This window comes from Haemaphysalis longicornis, unplaced genomic scaffold, assembly GCF_048455015.1.
Source record: "Haemaphysalis longicornis isolate Haplotype H1 unplaced genomic scaffold, Haemaphysalis longicornis Haplotype H1 scaffold_9, whole genome shotgun sequence".
NCBI classification, from domain to species: domain Eukaryota; kingdom Metazoa; phylum Arthropoda; class Arachnida; order Ixodida; family Ixodidae; genus Haemaphysalis; species Haemaphysalis longicornis.
Window position 1 is genome coordinate 5,278,571 of NW_027526460.1, and position 17,872 is coordinate 5,296,442.

The window sequence follows — 17,872 nt, forward strand, 5'->3', positions numbered from 1 at the left end:
GGGAATCTCTTTGCTCAGGATGTTCTCGTTCCAATTGAGCAGCACGTAATCTATCGCCTTAGCAATGCCCACCTAAGGTCCATTCTGGGACTCTTGGTCAAAAAAGCTCTTCATAATGTCGCCTGCACCTTTACACAACACGGCATCCCTAAATGATTATTGCCTGCAGAAGACCGAGGTTGGACGTCGGTCTTTAAGGTGATTTCTTAAAAATTTTCCTTCGTCGAGCTGAGCGGAAGCAAGAAAAAAAAAAAAAAAAAAAAGAAACTGGCAAGTAGACCTTCACTGGCTTACCCTTGTAAAGACCACCGCAGAGGGGCCCTCCGAGAGCGGGGCACCCATAATGACACCAAGGGTGCATCAACAAAAAAGTTGATTCAAGAAAAAGAGGCGTACACGATTGCTGGCATTAGGCTTTAGTGTGCGCCCTTTTAGGTTTCCCTTCATCTAGGGTTTTAGCACGTTCAATTTTGACCACCTGCATACCTTCAAATGTTTCTACAAGATGGACTCTCTCATTTGGTTTGTACTGCAAGTTTAGTACAGTAACAGACTGACGTTACTTTTTCATAGTAAATGTAACTGTAACCGTAACATTACTTTTTACTGGTAATGTGCCCATGACTGCAATTAACCACTGAATCGGATAGAATTCCCAACCTGTATCATGCCTTTTGTGTTGACAATCTCACCCTATGGGTAAACAAAGGATCGTCTGGGCAACAGAACACTGCAAAAAGCCATAGACAACACCATGGCAACGAGTGCCCCAGAAAAATCTGCCCTTCTCAATTCCAGAGGCAAACACCCCGTCTGACGCCTTGGAACCCACTATCAACGGAGAAGGCATCCCTCATCCCTTCGGTCAAACCACTACAATTGCTGGGGCTACTATTGCAATCCAATGGTACAGGTACTGTGGCTATACAGCAGTTCCAAACAACATTGCTGTAACTTCCTCATCTAATTTGTCGCATAGCAAATCAACGCAGAGGGCCCAGAAAGAGGATACTACTGAAATGGGGTGCGCCATACTCAACTGTGTAATGCACATCGTCCTTGTGGCACCATCACAAAAGGACAAGCTCCTACAAAATGGCGCTCATTGTCCCTGCCTATGCCTCTCTTGGAAAACTGTTCAAGAACTACTAGAGGGCCAACAGGCCAGCTAGCGAGAACTGCTGCTGCCTGGTTATCCCATTCTTCCTCCTCACCAGGCACCAAGCCGCATCCCAACCACGATCAAACGGAACACCTGCACCCAGAAGCCAGCAAGCTCCGGCAACGGTGTTTCCCGTTACAGTTACTGTGTGAAAAAGTAACAATTACTGAAAAAAGTAACTAGGTACTGCCCCTTGATAAAATGCAGCAACATATCAGCCATCATCCGCCTCCTCACCCCCGATACTAGAGCAATGGGAAAGCCTGCTGAACAGCTCGAGCCTCGAAGACCAAAGGGCTGGTCGCCAGGGTGCGTCTGGCAGCTAGAGCGCTTGCATTCCTGGACTAAGGAGTCCTCCCAGCGGCAAGCGGCCATGACACCTTCTGCTCTGCTGTATAAAAGTTGCCAATTCACACATGTGCACATTAATCATTTTTATCCTCTTTGCAGCGACGGTCATTTGTCACTTTTCGTGTTTGATGAGGCATAAATAAGGCCTTCGCCCTGAAGTATGAAGAGCTGCTCTGGGGCAGTTCTGTGCAGTCCAAAATGACAGGTCGCACTGCCGGTCCCGGCATTCTGCTGCCAAAGCCCAAGGTGATTTGGCAACGACTACTGCACCCCTCAGAAGTCCCAGCTGATTACTTTTGTCCCCACCATTCGTGTGAACCCCATCTAGAGCTTTCCAAAGCAGCTTCTCTGCCGTTTTGTTCCTTGCCCTGTGCGAAAAAGCAAGACTAAGAGCACAATCAATTACGTTTCTGGCTAGCAGAGGTTTCAAAATGTTCATGAAGGAGGGTGTTAAAGTTGCAATAGCAAGGACACTTTGTGATGCGGATTTTTTTTAAAGGAGTAGCAACGTGGGAATCTGAGAAAAAAATCTTTACGCATAAGCATTCATTACTCATATGTGCTCCTTTTACCAGATTACAAGCACAAAAGTAAATATGCAATGGTGTGACCAAGGGAAATGGACCGAAGCCCTGAGGCCGAAAGCTGATTGGTCAAAAGCTCCTGACAAAAACTCGCTCGTTTCTTGTCTGGCTCGGACATTTCCCGGACATTCTAAAAACTGTCTAATAATGCGTAAGCATTCTAACACCGCTTTTCCATTTCACATTTTAAACCATCTACTTCTATAGGCTATCACAATTATAAATGTTCTGGCTGCACGAATTACGCATTTTTCATGCAGATACAAGGCATTACAAGTGCATTACAGAGAGATATTGCTTGGGTACTCGACAAAGAAAGCCGACGTATTAAAAATGTACATGGGCATTTCCCTACGCTGCGAAAATTGCTTCAAATTGAAGCGCAGTATGTTCGGAGAGCAATAACACAACACCTTTAGAGCGTGCTAATTTCGGCACACACTCCTACTGCTCCAGGAGTCCTGGCATTAGTTAGAGAGGTAAATGCATATGGGTTCAAATCGGCGATGAAATAACGGAGGGAATGTACCTAGCGGAAGATCTTATTGCAAAGTTTAAAAAATGCTTAACAGCTAGGAGATTCGACTGTCTTTCAGCAGCGTGCTTAAAGGCAGTGTCACGCCTGCGAAAATGAAACAACCCAAATCTCTATGCGATGCAAGACATGGGCCAATAAGAGTTTCAAAAGACACATGGCAAAATGCCTGTTTTTTCAAATCCCTTTTCAACGAATCTATCCCGTGTCCCCATTTTATTAGGTGCGCCTTCTGCCCACCAAACATGTTTTTTGCTATAGAAGTGTCCCCGTACTCAAGGTAAGCTTTAATCCGCTGCCGGCAAATATTCTTCGCTCTCCTGTTTGTCGAAAACACGTTTCTTGAGAAAAATTTCGAAATTTCAGAGGAATAAAAAAGTCCCAACAAATGCCTGCCGCTTCAAATGTAACTAATCAACTGTCTTCTTTGCGAGTCTCTGCAATAATGCTGTAATCATACCTGTATACGCCAGAAAAAAAAAGTAAAAAAGACGCCCCACGGCTGTTCCGTTCGCACCCCGACACGCCGGACCAACACGGCCAAAAAACACGCCACACACGTCTATAGCTCTTTCGTTACCACGCCTATTCAAATCGATCACCGGTGATCGATGATTTATATTGCCTATTTCGACATGTTGTAGTCGTTTCTCGTACACGTAATGCAGCCAGTGATTAGTCTAGGCATTGCCCTTTTAGAATCAGTTTAAATTTTCCCGCTCCGGCGACATTGAGATTTTTGGCGGCGTTTTTTGCGAGCTGAGGTGCGCGTGTTTTTGACGAAGGGGGCGTGGCTGCTGCACTTGAGAAAAAAGGATGCAGGTCGTGGTTAGGCTGCATTACCATAATATTTTTTTTGTCAAAAGGCTCCTGGCAAGTCAAATACCAAATAACGGGGTCAGCTTTGTAATCCGACAGCGTTGACAGGTGATAATTACTTGAAAATGGCCCCAGCTATTCACTAATGATCTTTGGTTCGGACAAAGGGCAGCTTTATTCTCCCAAAGCTTATTTCTGGTGGTCCCCCGCATAGCAAGTGCGCCTAACATTTTCAACCAGTTTCCAGCAGTTTCGGTTTCGTTTTCGCATTGCGAAATTTATGTTTGGCGCTACTACGCAGTTACCCATCAGTTACCCAACTACAAGCTCATTTGCCATGGCGCCTCCGTTGCCTGCTACTGCTCCTCAAAACAAGCATGCCGCTCGCGCTTCCACTTTATATACGCCTTGCTTCTGCGATAAGAGCTTCCGCTGAAAGTCAAACGATAACACCAAGTCGTCGGGTATCACTTCAGACGAGGAGAACGCTTCCAATTGGCCTTGGACACCGCCAGCTGTTCACCGGGCAGTTTCGGTTTCATACGAGGGTATTTCCGGAAGTCTAGTGTCGCTTCTTAGTAGTACCGTTTATTCTGACAAAGTCTCCAACAGCCTTGTATCAAAATTGTTAAGTGGCGCTGCAATGTAGTAGGCTCGTAGTGCTGAACTCGCTTCACAGCCCGACGGCGGCTTGGTGAAAGCTTGCTGGGCATGATTCTAGCGCATCGTACCTTATTCCTGCAAGCAGGGCTAGCATAGTGAGTCAGAACATGATAATAAAACGCAAATGAAAGTTCTGACTGATGAGCGATCATCAGAACGTCAACAAGCATCCACCAAAGAGTTTGGTTCTCAACTCCAAGCGGATTTTTTCACATCGCTTGCTTGCCTTCAATATTGTGCCGGTCATAATCATTGACAAGGTGTTTTTACATCACGTGGAGGCTAATTTAGGCCTTTAATAATGTCAAACCACCAGATTTCTTCTAGAGAACTATCCAAAATAGCAAAACTTGAAATAGAGGTTGGGCTTCACCACATGGCACGGGCACCACGTGGGCTAAGATTTTCTTTTATATCTGACAAATTGTACGGCGCAACTCAATTTTTTTTTTCTAGGACGGGTTTTTGAAATGTCTACCTACAAAATGTACTATATTCTAAATTTTTTCTACAACACGTGGTTTATTATACACAACTTACTTTTTTCTTCGACGCGCGGACAAAAATTTCGAATTCGATAATTCGAATAAAACTGGTGTCGTTGGAAAGCGCGTGGAATAATCTGCATTGTATGTCACTGCAATGTGTGCCTAACAAATATGTATAGCACAAAAAAATGTTTTGTTAGACCCTTAAAAATTGGTCAATTTCCCGCGGTAACGAAAGAGTTAGACAATCCGCGTCGGGCCAGACAGACAGCACGTAGGCCTACGCTCAACATCGGGCGCGGCAAGGCACAATCACGCTTGCAACTGGTCACCGCTAGTGTCACTAAATAAGGTTTATTTAGTGACTCTAGTCACCGCTACTGCGATGCAATGAGTTTTTTAGAGGGGGGGAGACCGCCACTGCCGTAGAAGAAAAGAAATCGCATTATTTCCTCAAAGAGTCACAGAGGTTGCGTTACACCGACACAATTTCCACAATCACACCAGCAACAGATGCAGCTTCGACGTTCTCAGGTCGAGTTCGGTGACGACGTTCCACATAAAAACAGCCCACCACGATGCGGCAAGACACACACTGTACAGACGACGATAATCTTGATGCACGACAGCACAAATCTCATACAGAGCTTTTGGTTCTCGGCCACCTCGTTGTCGCTGGACGACGCAGCAGCGGTCGGCAAGTGAGCGCGGCGAAGCTAGCCGGAGTGCGAGGGGACCTAGCATCATAATTTGAATTTAGCGTGTGCTGCACACTTGAACGAGAAACAAAGTCAGTGGGAAAAGACAAAACACGTTCGCGTTGGATACACGAGGCAGGAGTTGGTTTGCGCACCAACGACTGGTTTGTCTTTTTCCACTGTCTCCGTTCCTCATGCAAGTTCAACATCACACCAATCATACGTTCAACGAGCGTCCGTGCCTGTAGGCGCTGTAGGCATGTAGGTATAGTGAACTAGAATGATCTAGTGGCGCGAACGGCGAGGAAGGGGCGTGCTCTTCTGTGTAGAAAACACCAGGTGGCGCTGCTGCGCCATCTTCGAAAGGCGCCGCCGCGGCAGGCTGTCGCTGTTCCGATGTTGGGTAGTAATTAACCTTTACAAAAAAAAAAAAAAAAAAAAAAAAAAAAAAAAAGGCTACTTGCGTCTGGCATCCCCGTACCTTGCTAGGAACGTTTTGTTGCAAATCTGCCCGTTTGAGCTGTAGGGAAACGGCTATAAATCGAGTTGTTTGGTGTCATCTGCTACCTGCGCAGACGATCGATGCGAGCGTACGCGTTCGATGTGCTGCCGGCGGACAACTGCTATGTTTAATTCTTTACGAATGGATTTACTTTTTTATATTTACTGTAATAAAGTCCCGGCATGAACCTACTTGTGAATTTCACTCTACAAAAGCAAATTATACCCAGTATTCACGCGTGCAGTAGCACCCGGCTGATTTTCTCAGCAGCAAAGTTTGCAATGAACAAATTACCTTCAGAGGAAACTTTCCCCAGGCACTTAGTGCTGAAGGCTGCGTCTCCAAATGTGTCGTTTGAGATCGTAGCTTCGGTGTTAGCACGTGTAATACATCACTAAACCTCCTAGCCGTCATGGCCCCTTTGCAGGCCGAACTGCTGTCAGCTTCTTGCAGCACACTGTTCGCAACAGCTAGGGAATATATTTCACCGCTCCCGCATAACACACCACGAAAAGAATGTTTGCGACGACACTTTGTCGTCATGTGGATAGAAGAGCACAGATTTCTCGTGAAAAATGTCTAGCTTTTTTTTTTTCTTCGTATCGATGTCGTAGCGAAAAGAACGTTTCGATCGTCGGCACAATTTATCCGGCACCAGAGCTTTGAAGGAAGCTTGACTTCTTGAAGATGTCTCATTGTGAAAGCATCCCATTCCACAGAACTTGCGACTTCATTTGATGAGCACTGCGGAGAGAGAGAAGCCTCGTGGTGTGGATGGTGCACCTCATCTTTTTCGGCTCTTCAGCTTTGTCGTGGCTTGCTGGCTGCCGAAACTGAAACTCTTGTCGTTGTCCGCCTTTTCCTTTGCGGCTTCCGCGTGCATGCTCCGTACAGAATTCGACGCACAGTCAGGCAGGATGGTAGGTACAGCACCTGGAGCCAGTGACAGCTTCCCGCGTGCAAGTCGCACTTCACAGCCGTTTATTACGTGGATGTAACCCCGCAATAAGCACTCGGGCTCAAAGTGGCGTTCACCAACGGCTGAAGATATGGTCAAGAGTTTGTCCAGTCTTCCCAAATTTTGTTCCCACTTTTTGCACAGTTCATCGTCCAGGGGAGCGGCGAAAAAAGACGCCTTGGGAGCACCTGCAGGGTAACCACTGTGACAACCCGGAGCAAAGCAATAGGTGTCCGTCCTTCGTTTTGACATCGCGTACCCGGCCTGGCCAACCTCTATTCGACAGCACTCGCAATAACTATATTCCTGACGATTGCATACCTCTTGCTTCTGTAGGGGAACATCACGGAAACGTAAAACACGCAGAAAATGAAAGGCCGGCCTCGGCCATAAACAGACGGAGAGTCTGTCCGACCGCGCGCCGCCAACGTATCGCACATCCGCTCGTATCGTCTGCGCCGCTAGCAGACGATTTGTTTGTAGCCGTTGCCCGATGGCTCAAACGGGTCTGATAAGCAACAAAACGTTCCTAGAAAAGTACAGGGACAACACAAGTGAGCATCTTTCTTCCATAAAGGTTAATTACTGTACCACAGTAAAAAACGGCAGCGGCAATAGCTGGCGAGCGCCCCAAGGAACGGCCCGTGCAGCGGCGGTACCGTTTTCGGAGAAGGCGCAGTGGCGCCCCTGGCGGCGGTAGACGCGCTTTGCTTCAGCCGAACGCTGCAAAGCGCTCCCGTTCGCGCCACTGGATCAAGACATTCTAGTTCACTGTACATGTAGGAATGTAGGTACAGTGAACTAGAATGTCTTGATCCAGTGGCGCGAACGGGAGCGCTTTGCAGCGTTCGGGCTGAAGCAAAGCGCGTCTACCGCCGCCAGGGGCGCCACTGCGCCTTCTTCGAAAACGGTACCGCGGTTGCACGGGCCGTTCCTTGGGGCGCTCGCCAGCTATTGCCGCTGCCGTTTTTTACTGTGGTACAGTAATTAACCTTTATGGAAGAAAGATGCTCACTTTTGTTGTCCCTGTACTTTTCTAAGAACGTTTTGTTGCTTATCAGACCCGTTTGAGCCATCGGGCAACGGCTACAAACAAATCGTCTGCTAGCGGCGCAGACGATACGAGCGGATGTGCGATACGTTGGCGGCGCGCGGTCGGACAAACTCTCCGTCTGTTTATGGCTGAGGCCGGCCTTTCATTTTCTGCGTGTTTTACGTTTCCGTGATGTTCCACAGAAGCAAGAGGTATACAATCGTCAGGAATATAGTTATTGCGAGTGCTGTCGAATAGAGGTTGGCCAGGCCGGGTACGCGATGTCAAAACGAAGGACGGACACCTATTGCTTTGCTCCGGGTTGTCACAGTGGTTACCCTGCAGGTGCTCCCAAGGCGTCTTTGTTCGCCGCTCCTTTGGACGATGAACTGTGCAAAAAGTGGGGACAAAATTTGGGAAGACTGGACAAACTCTTGACCATATCTTCAGCCGTTGGTGAGCGCCACTTTGAGCCCGAGTGCTTATTGCGTGATTACATCCACGTAATAAACGGCTGTAAAGTGCGACTTGTACGCGGGAAGCTGTCACTGGCTCCAGGTGCTGTACCTACCATCCTGCCTGACTGTGCTTCGAATTCTGCGTGGAGCATGCACGCGGAAGCCGCAAAGGAAAAGGCGGACAAGAGTTTCAGTTTCGGCAGCCAGCAAGCAAGCTGAAGAGCCGAAAAAGATGAGGTGCACCAGCCACAACACGAGGCTCTCTCTCCGCAGTGCTCATCAAATGAAGTCGCAAGTTCTGTGGAATGATGCTTTCACAATGAGCCATCTTCAAGAAGTCAAGCTTCCTTCAAAGCTCTGGTGCCGGCTAAATTGTGCCGACAATCGAAACGTTCGTTTCGCTATACGACATCGATACGAAAAAAAAAAAAAAGCTAGACATTTTCACGAGAAATCTGTGCTCTTCTATCCACATGACGACAAAGTGTCGTCGCAAACATTCTTTTCGTGGTGTGTTATGCGGAAGCGGTGACATATATTCCCTAGCTGTTGCGAACAGTGTGCTGCAAGAAGCTGACAGCAGTTCGGCCTGCAAAGGGGCCATGACGACTAGGAGGTTTAGTGATGTATTACACGTGCTAACACAGAAGCTGCGATCTCAAACGACACATTTGGAGGCGCTGCCTTCAGCACTAAGTGCCTGGGGAAAGTTTCCTCTGAAGGTAATTTGTTTATTGCAAACTTTGCTGCTGAGAAAATCAGCCGGGTGCTACTGGACGCGTGAATACTGGGTATAATTTGCTTTTGTAGAGTGAAATTCACAAGTAGGTTCATGCCGGGACTTTATTACAGTAAATATAAAAAGTAAATCCATTCGTAAAGAATTAAACATAGCAGTTGTCCGCCGGCAGCACATCGAACGCGTACGCTCGCATCGATCGTCTGCGCAGGTAGCAGACGACACCAAACAACTCGATTTATAGCCGTTTCCCTACAGCTCAAACGGGCAGATTTGTAACAAAACGTTCCTAGCAAGGTACGGAAATGCCAGACGCGAGTAGCATTTTTTTTTTAAGGGTTAATTACTACCCAACATCGGAACAGCGACAGCCTGCCGCGGCGGCGCCTTTCGAAGATGGCGCAGCAGCGCCACCTGGTGTTTTCTACACAGAAGAGCACGCCCCTTCCTCGCCGTTCGCGCCACTAGATCATTCTAGTTCACTATAAATGTAGGCAAGACAAATCTCGTGATTTCTCACGCAACTACGCAACTTTGCGTGAAACGACCAGTGCGCTCGCAGCGGCAGCAGCAGCGGGACGAGCAGAACCAGCGCCGCCAGCGTCGCAAGTGGTCAAAAAATAGTAACGAGAAGGCCGCTGCTCCTAATAGAAAGTACCGCGCAGGCTTCGTCAATTCCTTTTTCCGTTGCCGTCGGTGACGTAAAGGTAAGCGTCGCGCTGTTAAGCCTTTAGTTGCCTTTGTGGCCTCTAAACAGGACATTCTTGCGACGATTGTTGAGCGAAACAATGAATGAAATACCTGTTCCTCATGTGATCCTCTTTTTCGATGTTGCTGTGCTATTCACCGAACCGTTCGGATGCGTGGCGTTCCAAGTCTGGAGCGCGTCTCTCGTGTTCTTTCAGCCATGCTGCGTCAACGGGAGCGTTTATCAGTCGCTCGTTTTGCGTCGCAGGTTTTGGGAGAATGGCACGCGGGCAACAGAAAATCCAGTCTCAGCAGAAGGCGGCGAAGAAGGCGGAAATGCTGAAGAAACAGCAGAACCACGACCAGAAGAGCGCTGCTGCCAAGGCCCTGGTCTTCACATGCACCGTGTGCAAGGTAAGCGCTCTGAGGCCGACGGCCGTGTTTCTAGGCCATGCGGGTCAGCAGGTCAGGATGAGTAGTCTCTTGAAGGCGAGCTCCGAACTCGGCGTTGCCACGCTAACTACGTTGGTGCCTACCGTAGCGGCACCTGTCGCCTGAAGGTACTGTGAGAGCAGGAAGTCTTCAAATGGGATGTGCTGTTCCTAAGCCATCGCGAGCGTATTAGGCATGCGCGTCGTGACTAACAGGCACGTTGGCGACGGTTCTAGCAAGGCTTCGAGTTGCCTTTGCTGATGATTTAGCGCAGTGTTTCCTGCGGTTAAAACTTTGTCAATTTCGCCCGTAGTTTTTGCGCCTGTTCAAAATGGTAAGCGTAAAAAGAACGGCCGGAATGTACCATTCGCTGCAGTAAGAGCGCTGTCATTGACATGTCACGGACTTGTGACGCACATTGTTACTTTGTGCAGTAGCGAACTTTTGATCGGGTCGTTAATTTATCCGATGAAGTGGTGAGGACATTTTCAGTTTTAATGCAAGCTACGCATGTTAGATATCTTACAAGATGCTTCCCTCTAAAAAAAAAGAACAACAAATTTGTTTCCGATTTTATGAGCGGAGCAGTGGTATGGTGGAAGTGAAAAGAAATGCAATGGAGCGCATAGCTCCCAATGCATATGGTGCAACCTGGCTGTCCATTCCATAATGTCTGTGCATGCACTGCCATTACAAAAAAAAAAAAAAGTGCTCACTACTGCAATAACAGGTGCTTGGTCAGTGGATCAACCCAGTTCATTTAGTTGCACCTGTTAAGACAGCTGTGCAGCTGAGACATCAGCTAGCAAGACGCATGGTTGTTTGAAAGGATCAACAGACCATGCCTTTGAGTGTAATTGCAAACGTTACTTTTGAATGCACCTGCAGCACCATGTCTGCAGGCGGGAGCTGCTTTTTCCTTTAAAGGCAAACTATTGCTACGAGGAGATTGGAGCTCATGTGATACACTAGCTAAATCGAGCAACTCGTGTTCTTTGGAGGTGCACAGTGGTTTTAAAGGGGTGCCACGTGACTAACCGGGTTACTCCAATCAGCAGGAATTAGCTGCTGGTGCTCTCAAATGCTGCTCACCTGGTAGTGAGAATATGCAAGCATGTGTCAGAGGCAGTGGGCTCTGTTGATGCAGAAGCATCATTTTGCAAATATGTTGCCGCTTGTTGCCACAGCCGTTTAAAGGGGGCCATGGAGACAAAATAAAAGCTTGTTTTGTTCGAACGACTTGGTGTGTGATAGGGCCTTCAGCGCTTGTCCGGCAGCAAACAATGCTTTATTCAGCAAAGTGGAAGTCTGGGCCTGTTTGTTCACGATGTTCAGGAAAAAAACCAGTGAAAACATGCTACACGAGAGGAAAGACACGGTACAAGGACAGTCACTGCTTTATTCACTGAGACGCCGAGCAATTTAAGCCAAAATTCCTCCGCATCATGATGTTGGCAATGATGTATGCTGGGCAGGTTCATGAAACAAAAGTTAGTATGTTGGCTGAGGCCCATGGCAAAACCATGGTTTTTGTTAGCCTGGTTACTGTCTGCCTTCATCGATGGCGTAACAACATTGCCGAAGGACCACTGTATACACACATTTTTTTTTACCAGACTTTTATCTGGCTTACTGCAATGGTTGATGGTAATCGTGCTATGAAATATTGTGTATGGCTCGGCAGGACGGGTCATGTAAGTGGCAGTATCACACATGCCAGGTGGCTGTGCAGCGCCAGCCGACATAGTGCACGCCGTACACACTAGTGTTTCTATGTTAGGTGTTCTCTCGTAGATTCCATGGCTTAGCACAACATTCTTACTGCTATAAAAAGAATGCGGACTAAATTCAAGTGCCAATAGCTCCTTCCTGAAGCCTATAATCTGCATTTAACCTGCTTAAATTGCGTCTGATTTTGCCAACCTCAGCCAATCGCAGCAAACTGGCCATAATACATCTGAGGTTCAGTGTGGAAAAGTCGCTCGTGAGTTGCATAGCTGTTTTTCTGTTTTTCTCATTATGCAGCGTATTTGTGCGAAGTTCGTGTTAAAAGTGTCACTGCTATTTGAACGAGGCACTCCTTTGAATGAACCAAAGTTGCTTCGCGAAAAAATGTCTGGGTTGCAGTACCCCTCTTTGCATTGTTTGTGCTAATTTTTTGGATTATTGAGAAGCGCTTGCCTTTGAGTTTGTGCTACTGGTAAAGTAGGCTCATTCAAGTAGACCTGTCATGTAAATTGACCATATGATTCTCATTTTCTCATAATTACAACATGCTGTGAAGATGTGTCATTGCGAGTGCCAAGGTCCAGATATTTAATTTGACATGAAAGCCCTGTACTTCCAGCACCAGTTCTCGTGTTGTGGATGATTCATTGCATGTGGTGTGGGTGACAACTAGCCTGAATGAGCGCACATCTGGCTTAAGGTGGTGACACCTGTCATGCACACTGAAGTTTGCACCTGCACTCTGTTGTAAAAAGTTCCCTGTGTTTTATGAGTAGGGTTCTGCGTTTTCGGATAAAATCCGAAAAACACTCGCCGGTAAAAATTTTGCGAATTCGGATTTATCCGAAAAACTCCGAATTCAGGGACCGCCGCCTGTGAAAACCAGACTACCCTTTATCTTTCCCTGGCATCCTCGAACAACTTTTCCTATTCTATTTTCAAGTTTCCACTTTTGTTCATTCCATTTACGTTCCCGAGCTTCACAAAGGGAGTCACTTTGGACCCTTATCATGAAAAATAAGATCTCTCCCCACAAGGTCAAACATTTCTCCCCTTCCCGGCCACTCCACTTCGGGCCTTTTTCCAGAATTTGATTCGCCCTTCTCTAACCTCATTTCGCTAAAGATTGAACGTTTGAGTAAGCGCAAAGAAACAAAGATGAACGAAGTGGGCGGGACACGGCGCTACTATCAACTTGTTTATTTTCACTGTGACGCCCGATTTTATACGGGACGGTACACGGCGAACGAAAGAAAAGAGGGAAAGGGGATGAGCACTAGCAAATACAATAAAAACTAAAAAGTGGAGGATGACAGTTGAAACACCCGCGTTAAAAAAGGCACATTAGGAAGGCAAAAATTAGTGATTGGATAAGAATCTCAATTCTTTCTTTGTCAGTGTTATGGAAGTTGTGCTAACGCATTTGCCTTTCAATGAAACAATCTGGTATGTCTCGATGATTTCGCTTGTTAGCTGATCCTCGTGTCGGCCTACAATGCTGGTATTATCAAAATCACAATCTTATTCGATTGTGTTCGATATTCGTTTCCTATATTTGATTCCTTTATCATGTGGCAGACAGTACGTTGGTCAGTCAGGTCGTTGCTTAACTCTTTCGGGACCGCCGGAAAAAGTGATGAAAAAGGGAGGTCTCGGTACACATTTTTTGTTACATAAAGCAAAGGCACCATCCTGCCTTAGCATATACCAAAATGCAGCTAATTATATGTTCTTTTACATACAATACCAAGTTTTACTTCAACACTGACGATAGAACCATGAAAAAATCTGAAACTAAGAACTTCGTAAAAAAACTACAGAAAAAGATAGAAAAAAGCGTAAATATAAAAATGTTAAAAAAGAATAAAATGATTTCAGGATATAAAAAATCTAACACAATGCTTTGTTTCTTCATTGAAAAAGTTTGATGCGGCTAGGTGTAACTGGTTTTTTGTTTTGTGTGTGATCTCTTTGGCACTAGGGCCATGGCTACGTCGTCGCCCAGGTACACGCCGGGCTCTTGTCTCAGCGAAAACTTGATCCGTTTCTGCGCTGGTGGCAGGGGATCACCACCATAGGTAGTTATCACCCTAGCGAATAAATATAAACCAGCCAGAACATAGTTCGAGCGCACATACCTACTCCAGAGCCAATTGAAACCGAAACCAACACCCACCTTTGAGCGCGATTTGATGTTCCAGGCTGATCGACACCCGAATCCTCACTCGAGCTGAAATCCGATCTCTAAAGCCGCATTTCGAATCTTCACTGCCACTCTCATCGTTAAAATCCACAGTAGAAGGCGAAGATATGCGAGCCGAGACGAGGCGGATTTCTTATCGCGCTCGCACGAGTATGACACCATGTTTGTTTACATTCGAAACCACTGCCCGTCAGAATAAAATATCTGACGCGTTGCCGCCTGGCGATAAAAAAAGAAACTACACAAAAGAGAAAACTCCAGTTTTCAAACTATCTCCTAGATGTCGCTAGGTGTTCCATCGAGCGAAAATTTGTATTCTGCAGGCTCGCGAAACCATCGATCATATGTGATCGATGGCCTATGGAGCGGTCCTGAAAGAGTTAAATGATCGACCTAGAGAGCATAGGAACAATGTAGAAAAGACGAGTAACAGACATCTGGGCATACATTGCAGAGATTGTGAATGTAGGCCACATTTTGATAAGACTAAATAAAAATTTCTCTGCTGTTCGATTTCTTTTATTGTTGTGCATAGCATTTCTTAAAGATCCATACTCTAGGACCCTAATTTTCCGAAAAACTCCGAATTCTCTGTACTCTGAAAGGGCGCTCCGGAAAATTCCGAATTTGTTCAAAAATAAACTCCGAAAACGCAGAACCCTATTTATAAGGCACACCATCAGCCCTGTGTATTTTTAGCCTTAAAGGGACCCTGCAACACTTACCATCGACTGCTAGGAATGTATTTTGGGGTAAAGTCTATTGTCCCAGCTATCTCCTCCCACCACAACTATGAAAATCCGTTCACTATCACCGAAACTAAGCGCGTATGAAATCGCGCATAATCGTTCCCTCTCAACTCGACCGCGGACGATGCGACGAAAGCTGCGCGCTCTCTCCCAGAGAGGGGGGTGGCTCGCGGCCTTCGATGTTGCAGGGTCCCTTTAATCTTGTACCCTGTGACAACACCATGGGAGTAGCTGTTCACATTGTTAGTTAATCAAATTTCATTGGTTTGTGTGAAGGCAGACTGGAAAACAAATTGCTGAAATTCACACCAGTAATTGAAGCTGCTTGCTCACTGTAAGCCTTTTTTCATTAGCTCAAGCAGTCTTAGAAAATCTCTTGGCTGCACCGCTAAATTGTTAAGATTCAATCAAGCCTCCTTCAACACGAAGCTTAACGGCTGTTTATCACTCTGAAATAATCTAAAATCATCCTTTTTTTTTTGTCACTGCATCCGTTAGAATGCCGATGCTGCTTTTTAGCTTGGGCAGGTGGTTGAAGCTGGTGAAGCAGCATGAAAAATCTGGCAGCAGGTAACAGGGTCTTCGAAGGAGCCACTAAACACGAAATACAACCTTGTTCAGTGTGAAAGGATGGGCTTTTGATAACTCACCGAGCTCTGTGCTGCAGTTCGACAGCAGTGACAAAATAGAGAAGGAAACACTGGAGGCATGGTTATCATCCCGCTAACTTTTACGCATTTAAGTGATGAAATCACACGGGACTAGAGGCCCCCACCGCAATGGCGCGGTCATGTTTCTTCTTGGCGGTGGCTGTGGTATGTGGTGGCCAATCGCACAAAGTTCTGACTGTAGTGGTGTGCTTCCCACAAAAATACTTGCTGACATGCAGTACACTATGACCACTCGCTTAGGTGAACTACTTCTACAAGCGAAGCAGCAGGCAGCCCTGCGCCACCCTCAAAGAAAGAGGGGGGGGGGGAGTCTCTCCCCTCACCTGCCCTTGCAGCAGTGATGGCAAGTGTGCGTTGGTGTGGAATTGTTGTGGAGCACCTTTCGGTTGTGGGTGATTTCATAGGCGTGCGCACAGGGGGGGCAGGGGGGGCGGCCGCCCCCCCTAATCATCTGAAGGGGGGCGCCAAATTTGACCCATACCTTGCCGATGTAACACATGAAAGTATAAATTTCTGCTCAGAAATATTTTGTACGTGTTGCAGTTCCATCGCATTGAAATAAAAATTTTATAACCATCCCTCTGCACTGCGTTCGGACCGCTAGGCCTTCAGGTGGGAAGAGGTCGGGAATTGGGGGGGGGGGGGGGGGGGGCGCAGCGGTAAGACTTTGCTCCCCCTAATCTAGAACTCTGCGCACGCCCATGGGTGATTTGGGTGTGTCTCTTAGTGTGGGAAGCCTGCACTGTGGCAGTGGGCAGGTGTGCCCTGAATGAGGAAGCGGTCACATGGTGAAGCCTTTCCTCTCGTCTCTGGCAGGCCCAGATGCCGGACCCCAAGACCTACAAGCAGCACTTTGAAAACAAGCACCCCAAGAACCCCCTGCCCAGCGACCTGCAGGACGTATAAGCGTCGCGCTCCGCTATGCGTGCCGAAGTGGACTTGTGTGGGAGACCAGCCTTGTGGACTTGCGGCTATTCGTTTTTACACATCAACACTTGCCCCCCTGCCTTGTACAGCTTTATCCCGCCCCCCTCCGAGGAAAAGGGCCAGTCTTCAAAATAAAGAAATCTTCTGCCCCGAGAGAGCCGCCTGCTGAAGAGGGATTATCGGGAACGATAAAAAAATTTTCGTACACAAAAAATGTGTCCGTGTGCATCATTGCTATCAGTCAGCGGTGCTTTGAGCAGCATGTCATGGAACTCAAGTGGAGTAACGCTGTATCCAGGAGATTTTGAAATAGCATGAAATAAGGCGTCACTATCACTCCTTTATAATCAATCCTGCTGATCTGAAAATTGTGTTGCAGCTTAAGGCTACGGGAATTCAACATCTATCAACTTGCTCATGGGATAGTTGGGTAGAGGTGCAATATGTGGCAAGGTACCAAACAAAACTAGTCATTTTGCCTACTCAGCATCAGTTCATGGTGTCCTAAGAAAACTTGCTTTTCTTGGTGCAGCTCATGCGAGTAATGCATTGCACTTAACACTGCGCAAAGTCATTGGGGGTATCACTGATCTGATGAGGCTATGCAAGGTGCAGATGTATGTTGAGCGTGATAGAGGGAATAGTTTATGCTAAAACACAGCCCAGACTTAAGGCCAGATTAACTTGGAGGTACTGTTGTACATGTCGGGGCAACATCTCGTAAGGCATTAATAACGAGCTGAGGCCCTGCTTTTTCCTGCAGGTAGAATGAAACTGCTGAAATACGGAGGCAAACAAGTCTCTCAAAAGGCCTAGACAGTAATAACCATTAATGTTGATGCCCTCTTGTCCTTTTCACTCTCCCAAATGGTGCGTGCAATGATGACTAGTGACTAATGTCATTGCCAAGAGAGAGATGGACCGTTTTCGCTGTTTGAAAACATGTTTTGGTGCATCCCAGGCACCTGGCATATTTGGAGTGTCTTTTCACCGACAGTGGGTTTTTTACGAGTTCATTGCATATCCACTCCGAGAGTACTTCATGGTGCCCAACCCTTGGGCATCTACTGCAGGACAAAACCCCTCCAATACCCTCGTGTATGGGATTTTGATCCTTTTGTTCCATTTTGGAGAGGTCTTGTAGCACCCTTTGGCAACACTACGGACGACATAGGGTCCCACCTAGTGTACTGCGAGTAATTTACTCTCGCAAGAGTTCTGTTGACGTGATCGGTATTAATGAAGTCATCACATACCTGAAGACTGTGCATTCCTTGTTTTCTCTACCCCACCGTTCATGATGTGGCTGATTGATTGCGCTTGGTGGGGGATGAGCCTGACTGAGTGCACATGTGGTTTGAAGCAGTGACATGTGTCATGCGCAATGAAGCTCTCCTCTTGCCCTCCTGTAATTATTTGGACTGGGTGACTGCAGCCTGGTCACCACACTTGAGCAGAGCCTTCACAATTAGGCAGAACGGTTTA

General features: G+C 47.0%; 1 protein-coding gene across 2 annotated transcripts; it reads left to right on the top strand.

Annotated features, from left to right (window-relative positions):
* The first annotated feature begins 9,539 nt into the window (after positions 1-9,539).
* LOC144152991 (zinc finger protein 706-like) lies at positions 9,540-16,542 on the top strand. Of its 2 annotated transcripts, none has more exons than XM_077684608.1 (3): positions 9,540-9,697; positions 9,946-10,091; positions 16,277-16,542. In XM_077684608.1, the coding sequence occupies exons 2-3, from the start codon at positions 9,957-9,959 to the stop codon at positions 16,364-16,366; spliced, it is 225 nt and encodes a 74-aa protein (XP_077540734.1). In that variant the 5' UTR covers positions 9,540-9,697; positions 9,946-9,956; the 3' UTR covers positions 16,367-16,542. The 2 variants fall into 2 exon arrangements, with proteins under 2 accessions (XP_077540734.1, XP_077540735.1); XM_077684609.1 differs by having other exon boundaries at positions 9,674-9,802.
* Positions 16,543-17,872: the final 1,330 nt, after the last annotated feature.